Source organism: Choristoneura fumiferana, chromosome 4, assembly GCF_025370935.1.
Source record: "Choristoneura fumiferana chromosome 4, NRCan_CFum_1, whole genome shotgun sequence".
NCBI lineage: Eukaryota > Metazoa > Arthropoda > Insecta > Lepidoptera > Tortricidae > Choristoneura > Choristoneura fumiferana.
In genome coordinates, this window is record NC_133475.1 from 7,529,004 (window position 1) to 7,537,518 (window position 8,515).

Below are 8,515 nucleotides of genomic sequence, written 5' to 3' on the forward strand. Positions count from 1 at the left end.
TGTCAGTTTAACACCAGCAGCAGGGCTACTATGAAACTCGAAACTTGAAGTTCCTGTCGTGCGGTCCCTCTGACACTTAAACTATTTAATACGAGAGCGAGAGGGGCGGAATGATACGAACTTCGAGTTTCGTAGCCCTGCAGTTTATATGGGCGTGAACTCAAAATATCGGGTCTCTATTTCCATGTCGGTATTATCTGTGCCGGTAAATAGTGTCACTGTCACCCTGTCTGTCAAATCGCGTGTTTGATGTTTTGATTTGACCTGATGTTTCATTCAACTCTTGTTTTGGTTTGTTTCTTGGACGTAATTTAATTCGGATTTACTCTAGGAATTAGAACCTTTTGTGTACATTGATACTAAAAAAAAAACAGTAGATCTTAAACGTTATGTCTATCTCAGAAGTGACCGTCAATGTATATTCTAAATAAGCAACCTAAAACGGCAATGGTTCAGCTCTACGACAGACTTGTGGACAAAGTAGCTGATACTTGTGTGAAACTATACAATGGACTGCCAAAAACCGGGAAACCTATTGACAATGAGTGGACAGTGCTATCATGTTTGCTACAGTACGATAAAATTAGCGAGAACCTGGAAGTTGTTTCTCTAGGCACGGGTTCCAAATGCATTGGTGCTTCGAAAATGTCACCATTTGGAGACGTTTTAAACGACAGTCATGCCGAAGTTTTCGCCAGACGTGGATTTCTAATATACCTATACGACAATATAGAGCAAGCTTTACAAAGTAAGAAATCCATATTCATATTCGAAAATGGTAAATTTACTCTCAAAGATAACATTGAATTTATATTTTACTCCTCTCAGCTACCTTGTGGAGATGCGTCTATCATTCCCAAGGAGGATGAAGAAAATTTTGGTGAAGTTTTGCAAAGTTTGAAACAAAAAGCATGTGAAGACATATCAGATATTGATTTAAAGAAAATCAATGGTGATATTCATAGAACAGGAGCAAAGTGTCTACCGGATTCGGCACAGGATTCCAAGGAGCCAGGTACTAATTACCACTTACTTGGTCAGGTTCGGATCAAGCCTGGCCGAGGCGATAGAACACAATCTGTTTCTTGTTCTGATAAAATAGCCAGATGGATCCATATAGGTGTCCAAGGGGCATTATTAGACTTATTGATAAACAAGCCTTTTTTCATCCATCATTTCGTTTTTGGTGCTGGAGTACCATATTCAGAAGAGTCTTTGACAAGATCCTTATTAAAAAGAACTGATGTATCTATGGTAATACCAGATGTTATGCCAAAATTTTATCAAAGCAGATTGGTGTTCCCTCACATAAAATCTGATTTAAATGTGAGGCCTGCCGCGGGCAGCATAGTTTGGAGTAAATCAAGGTAAGTAAATAAACAGGCTTTGCATATAAATAATATATAATAAATAAATAAACAAATATCACATCACACTTACCAATTCACCTAGTCCCAAAGTATGCGAAGCTTGTGTTAAACATATTTATATACATAGATATTAACCTCGTAAGTCCCCATGTACTTCACAAAGTACCCACGTTAAAGTTCCCCTTGACATCACGCCATGTGACACTGTGATGTCACGAGATCCCACTCATGAACTTTGATGCACTTTATCTTTGTAATTTTTTGTTTGATTGACAAAAGGTAAAATATGTGTCCATTTTATCATAATCAAACAGACAACCTAAATATACTGAGTGGCAGAAAATCAGGACTTCAAAATGTATGCAGTAAATAGATAATTTTGTGTTTTTTTTTACCCAGAAAATCACCTAATTCAATACATACATACTGACAATACATACTATACACACACACTTTGTATTGACATACTTTTAGACATCCATAAAGATTTAAATATATTTATCAATTTTAATATTTCTAGGTCTGTGGAGGTAGCAGTACAGGGTAGAAAGCTTGGTGTTACAAAAAAAAAACTGAAATTGTTTAATAATTCCTTGTGCATAAGTAAATATAACATTTATCAAAGATTTGAAAATATTATAAATCAGAATGAAGAGTTGAAGAAACTTATCAATGCAGAAGATGTAAGAAGTATTCCATACAATGCAATGAAAAGGAAATCTATAAGGTATTTAGAAAAATGGGAGCTTGTCAAGAAAGTGTTTTTTAAAGCATGGACAAAAAAACCTGATATGTGGAATTTTAGTGTAAATGATACGTAATAAATTGATTTTTATCATTATTTGCTTTTATGATTAAATATATCTAAGAGTTTTGTTTAACACACTTACGAATCACAATTGCATACTTTGTTTTGTGTAGAAAAAGCTATAAAGCCTCTGGAAATTACAGATTTATTATTGATTTTTTAATTATCTACTACTTTTTATCCGCGACTTCGCGCGCGTTAAGGGGTCATCCACAAAGTACGTCACACATTAAGGGGGGGGGGGTCAAGCGGTTTGTGACACAGGAACAAAATAATCGCAAATTTCATAGCAATACGTGTGGCAAGGGGGGGGGGGTACAAAAAAAGCTAGTGAATAATGTTTTATCATCGTGTTTTGACGGAAAGGTTCGTGTTTATCTTGCTATCTCAACTGGCTTACATTTACTGAAGCTAATTGAGAAAAAATACGAACTTATATCCGACAGCAAAATATACTCACGGCAAAAAATTTGGCCCACCCTTTATACAAAAATTACCGATTCTGCATACATTTGAGGGCCAGATTTTTTGCCGCTCAGTAGGTATATTAATGATGGAAAAACATTATTCAATACATCTCTACCTTCACCAAATTCTTAATGTAAAGCGCAGTTTAGACTTGCAAGAAAACTCGTCGGCTTTACCTCTTCGCAATGTAATGCAACTTGCACGATTTTTCTTGCAAGTCTAAACTCGGCTTAGTCTTGCTGAAAGAACAAAAACGCAGTTGCTACTAACTACCACTCATGACGTCCTCACGATACTTAACGCCCTCTAGCGATTTCCTCCTGCCAGAAAAACCCTCTTTCTTATAAAATGTGTAATTCATCTCCATTCGAAAATAATATTGCAAAACAAAGCCTAATCTAACATGTCACTAGCATTTCGACCTGTTGAATAGACAAGGTGGCGTTTGACGGCGATTACAGCTATTATTACGAGATAGTCCATTAAGGATTATGTCAACAGTTTAGCCTTTTGCCTGATGTTTCTAATTACCATCTATTTTGCATTCGGATGATGAAATTCTGGGGCCAACCCGCTACGGTCTCGCGTCGTGCTTGTGTGCTACCTATTGTGCTCGGTAGCCTATTTAGTAATATGCTTTTGACATTTTACTGTTTCGAGGCACAAGTAATGTTGAAGCGATGCTATCCATTGTCAAGAAGATATTAATATCTGGTGTTATAAAATTAATGATTATGTCATGCTCAATGGGGATCTTTGGAAATAATTCCGATCTGCATTGGCGATTCCTGGCTTCAAATAGTATAGGTAACAACCTGTTTGCTCGTATCTACTGTCGTAAATGCTTTAGTTGTGTTAAACAATTTAGTTTTTAATGTAAGTATTTATGTAACATTAAATACTATTTGATTCAAAATTATACTTAACTCGCCGAGTTTCTTGCCAGTTTCTTCTCAACATAGATTTTTCTTCTCCTTTTTGATAGATTCTTCGGCGTTCATTAGTGCTTGTTATAGCCAAAATTGAATGAAGATATTTTTACTTTGACTTCCTCTTAGCTACATTTACAGCTTAGGTACATTTTATACCTCAGGCTGCTATTTAGATAGATAGATAGATAGATAAAACGTTTATTTGTTACTGCAAACACACACAATCAAAATTACACAAATAAGAAAAAAAAGAACAGTCCTAACTTAAATGTAAACAATTTTCAATTATTTGTGTTACTCTTTATTATATTTACTCTTTAAACTACTAACAATTCTCAAGAAAACTTAACCGTTATAGTTTTCTTTGTAAGTTTGATATACTTACTACCATTCTGATTTTTTTTTAATTTTTCCACCCACCGGTATAGATTTTAGAGGGGGGGGGGACGCTCAATTTCAATGAAAATTTGCACTTTAAAGTTGAATATTTTGCAAACAAATCACTGAATCGAAAAATCGTTTGTGCAAACCCCTAATGGTTTTAAAAGGCCTATCCAACGAACCTCACACTACAAGATTGGATGCGAAAAAAATCACCCCAACTTTACGTCTACGGGAGGTACTCTAAAAAATTTTTTTGTTTTTTTTTATTGTACCATTTTGTTGGCATAGTTTACATATATATTCGTGCAAAATAACAGCTTTCTAGCATTGATAGTCTCTGAGCAAAGCCGCGAACGGACGGACAGACACAGACAGACAGACATGGCGAAACTATAAGGGTTCCGTTTTTGCCATTTTGGCTACAGAATCCTAAAAAACTCGAGAAACGAAGATAAAAATACATACATACTAGTCCATAGGAAAACCGTAGAGTTCCGAGCTAAAATTGACGTGAACGTGTACCATACAATAAATCTACAAATAGCTTTATACAATTTTATACAATTTGCTGTCTTATGGAAACCAGCGTTTGAACCGAGCAATACGGCGGCTAATTATTTAACGCTCGTTTGTTCCAATTAAATGTGATTGTGATGATGTTATTTGTTTTATAAATTCTATTATACCTATAAAGATTCTGTTTATCGTGAATTTTACATAAGGACATCAGTTAGCCTTATTTATAGAGAACATAATAACTGGCCTCACTATATTCGCAATTCTCAGTAGGATTTATTATACAATTATGTAATACATTATGTTTCGTAATATTATACTCGATCAATTCAATATAGAAATAAATTGAACATCATTAATATCCACTCATTAGTCATATTGTTAAGCAAAAGCACAACAACGGCAATGGCTTTTATGTTTTAAAACCTTGTAAATACAAACAGTTAGGTGCCTACACGATTACAAACGCATTGTTAGTTTCTTTAGAAGTGTGGTAGTTACTTGGTTAAGAGAACTAAGGTTATCTTAAGAAAATATTTAAAATCTCTCTAAAATGAGAATTCCGAAGCAAATTAGAGAATCGTCTCCAGCCTATTAACGCCTCCCACTAGGTGGGAATAGGCCTTCTCAGAATGATAATGGTCAATTACTACGTCCATATTCCAATACCAGGCATTCTGACAAACAGAAGATTTCATCGCCACCTGCATGCTACTTAACGCATCCTCTCTCGTAGATTGTACGATACACCTACAAGTTTCGGGGACTAAACTCCCGGAAAGGGCCACACTCATCCGACATAAGAGGACGCAAGACGCATATCGAAGATTTAAGTAAAACAAATGAGAACACGTCGCCCGCCCACGCATCCGGAACGGATTTATTGGTTATTGATTACCTACGGATTATTATCGCTGACATTGAGAATCTAAGTGCAATTGAACGGCTTTGTCTTGGGTATTGTTTATTTATGTCTCGTGTGAGCTTTCTTTGACGCTGATTCATGCTCTGATGTTTATTTTGGATAATATATACTCATGCCTATGTTATGCTATGCGTTACTGATAATTTGATTGGTATTTTTGTCCCAAGTCTAACGAATTTGGGATGTTCAGTACCTACTCTTTTTCCCCCGTTTTTCTATTGTTCGGATCATGATGAAGACCATTTAAACACCAATGATATCATATGTAGTCCGGTGTCTGCATATGGCTATGATTTAAATTAATAAGCGCTATAAATTTCCCCTCGTCGTAAAAGGGCGGCGGAGGGCGTAGAAAGTGCCGAGCGGCACGAGCGATCTGCTCACGAGTTGTCAAGCCTTCAGCGCGAATTCGACGCCTGGCCATTGGCATCGCCTGGTTTGTCATTATTTCGGCAAGTATCAAACCGAATCGCCAGCCCGTTTCGTGTTCAGGTTCACCCACTTTCTACCGGAAGGCAATTAAAAATAATTTGCATTTCTCTCTGTATCTGCCAATATTTTTATGCGAATCCGTCGCTACTGTTTTAACAAGATCAAAACAATTAAGCAACTGCAGCTTCACAGTTATGTCTGGCTCTTAAACCATTTAACGACGTCAATCATTCACTCGTTGAATTTCTTCTTGTACTGGTGATTGTTGACCAAAATCTGAATGTAAATATTGATTACTACATCAGTTTTACTTTCATTTGAGTCGGATGACACCCAAAACCTCCTCTTTAGCACTTTAGGTAAGTCTGAAAGATTACCTTCCCACATATCTTCCGCCGAGTACGCAAGTCCCGAATATAAAGATTAATGGCATCGTTTATTCAACTTGCGAAAAGGTTAAGTTAAAAATAAATTAAGTAGCATTGCGTTAATAAACTAGGGCAGCAGCCGGTACGGTACCTTAAAGATTATTCGGTGTGAGGTAAGCTGTTGAGGAAAACGTGGTTTTGTTTAGTATTTTAAGGATAGCATGACATGCATGTTCAGTAGGTAGTCCAATACTAAGCGGATTTCGGTTTCCGTAGGCTTGGTTAGGTACGAAAAAAGTAGCTTATTCGATTATCGTACTTAATCCGTCCGGTAGATTGCAGTGATTCAGTTCTGTAATCCGACCAATAAGGTTTCCCCTCAGGTAAAGTCAATGTGCAATTGTAGAGAGGTTAACCGACGTTTTGAATGATGAAGTTGGTTCTTCTACGTAAACTTCACTGATAGCGGCAGTGTTTTGTTCAGAAACACAAGTCATTTGAGGTTAGGCGGTTCATAAGTTTGCACCGGCCGGGCGCCATGACAGCACAATGGCGTTTCTGGGGCATAAATCATAACACAGGTGAGCGTGTGCGCAGATCCTCGCCGGAATTTACTTTGCAGGTGTTTGATTTGTTTCCGAGCTAGATAAGGACCAATGCTGTTGCTTTTATGCTGGTTGCCAGCCTTTGTTTACGACGAGATAACGGTTTTGCTATCAGGTTAGTTCGATAAATAACTTGTTTTCTTGACCCTGCTAAAACAGTGCTCTTGCAAGATTTGAGTTGGTATGGTACTATTCAGAAACCCCAACTAATGTTGACATCTAGGCTGTGTTACTTCCGGTGACTAGGGAGTGAGTGATACATAAGTTACACACAGTGACATTAGGTAACTTGTATACTTACCTACCTGCATGTTTTTAGAGGTGGTAAATGACTTCGAGATCTTGTATAAGGTATTCCTATGTGAGTATTACGCGATAGTGTAAAGTAAATGGATAGGCAACTTAAGTCTAAACCATGTCTTACATGCAGGTTTTACGCAATCCACCATCGCAAAATATAGCGTAGAGCTACGCTTAACACGCCAGCTTGTAGACTATAGCAAATACAGTGGGTTTCCGTGAATTCTAGTGGGTCAACGGTTATTGTGATGTTATTTTATATCGCGTTAAATTCTATACTTCCCTTTGAGTCATAAAGTTATGAAGACTATTGTGTAACATCACAGTTAGGTCGTAAATTGGATGCTCTTCGTGAATTCCGCTATCGGGAGGCGGGGGGAGGTTCCTCTCACGACTCATTGTTTATCCACAACAAATTGCCGTGGTCAGATTTGAAGGGTGGACTGGTTGACACTTCCTAAAAATACTTCTAAATATATAGAAAAATAAATTTCTTTATTAGATCATCATAGTAAAAAACCGGCCAAGTGCGAGTCAGCCTAGCGCACCGAGGGTCCATACAAATTTGTAGGTATCAATATCTACTGTTAGCAGGGTCCATCTCCTAAGCAAAATGAATCCAGAATAGGGTCATTTTAGATAATAACTATAACTTAGACAGATAGACATGTAAAATAAGATGTTCAAGAGTATTTATCCATTGTGTTGATTTCGAAGTTTTATTTTTTTTATTGCTCCAAGGATTAGAAGATCTGAGTATTTGATAATTGCAACTTGAGACCTCCGCACGTTCCTGAGAAAAAGGGTCTTCATAGACGAAAGACAGATGGACAATAAAATGATCCTATTAAGGGTTCCGTTTTTGCAAACTACTATAAAAACATTAACAGGTCAAGGCGAATTGGACTGGCACACGAAGTGTTCGGTACGTTGTATTATCGTAGTCGTAGCTGTCAATACGCAGCCATAAAAATAATTAAATCACATTCGTACAATTGTGAAATGTAAACAAGCGACTCAATTAATGGAGTCGTAACAGCCTAAACACACCCTTAGTGTAAGTTTTCGGTTACAAAAAACGTCTCGATCGCGTTCGCGTTAAAATCTCAATTTGTATGGAAACACGAACAGCGCCTCTAGCGGAACGTTTGCGATGTTCGTGTTTCCATACGAATTGAGATTTTAACGCGAACGCGATCTAGACGTATTTTGTAAGCGAAAACTTACACTAAGGGTACTGATGCTGATGATGGTGACTTAGCTAGTAAAGTCTCCAGTCATCGAGACTCCATGTAAAGGGAGTTACAGTTATGTCGTTGTGAGGTCCACTGTGAGGCCTTATACAGAATAGATATCTCGACGGATCATTGCCTAGTGAAATTGGTCAATATAGCCCGTAAACACTAT

General features: G+C 37.2%; 1 protein-coding gene across 1 annotated transcript; it reads left to right on the forward strand.

Annotated features, from left to right (window-relative positions):
- The first annotated feature begins 238 nt into the window (after positions 1–238).
- Positions 239–2,326, forward strand: Adat1 (Adenosine deaminase, tRNA-specific 1). The gene is made up of 2 exons (XM_074086271.1): positions 239–1,367; positions 1,891–2,326. The coding sequence occupies exons 1-2, from the start codon at positions 415–417 to the stop codon at positions 2,189–2,191; spliced, it is 1,254 nt and encodes a 417-aa protein (XP_073942372.1). The 5' UTR covers positions 239–414; the 3' UTR covers positions 2,192–2,326.
- Positions 2,327–8,515: the final 6,189 nt, after the last annotated feature.

Excerpts from the sequence above, each read along its gene's own strand:
- Adat1 (XM_074086271.1), top strand. The coding sequence starts at position 415 with ATGTATATTCTAAATAAGCAACCTAAAACGGCAATGGTTCAGCTCTAC. Across the intron at positions 1,368-1,890 it reads ATAGTTTGGAGTAAATCAAG|GTCTGTGGAGGTAGCAGTAC; the intron begins GTAAGTAAATAA and ends TAATATTTCTAG.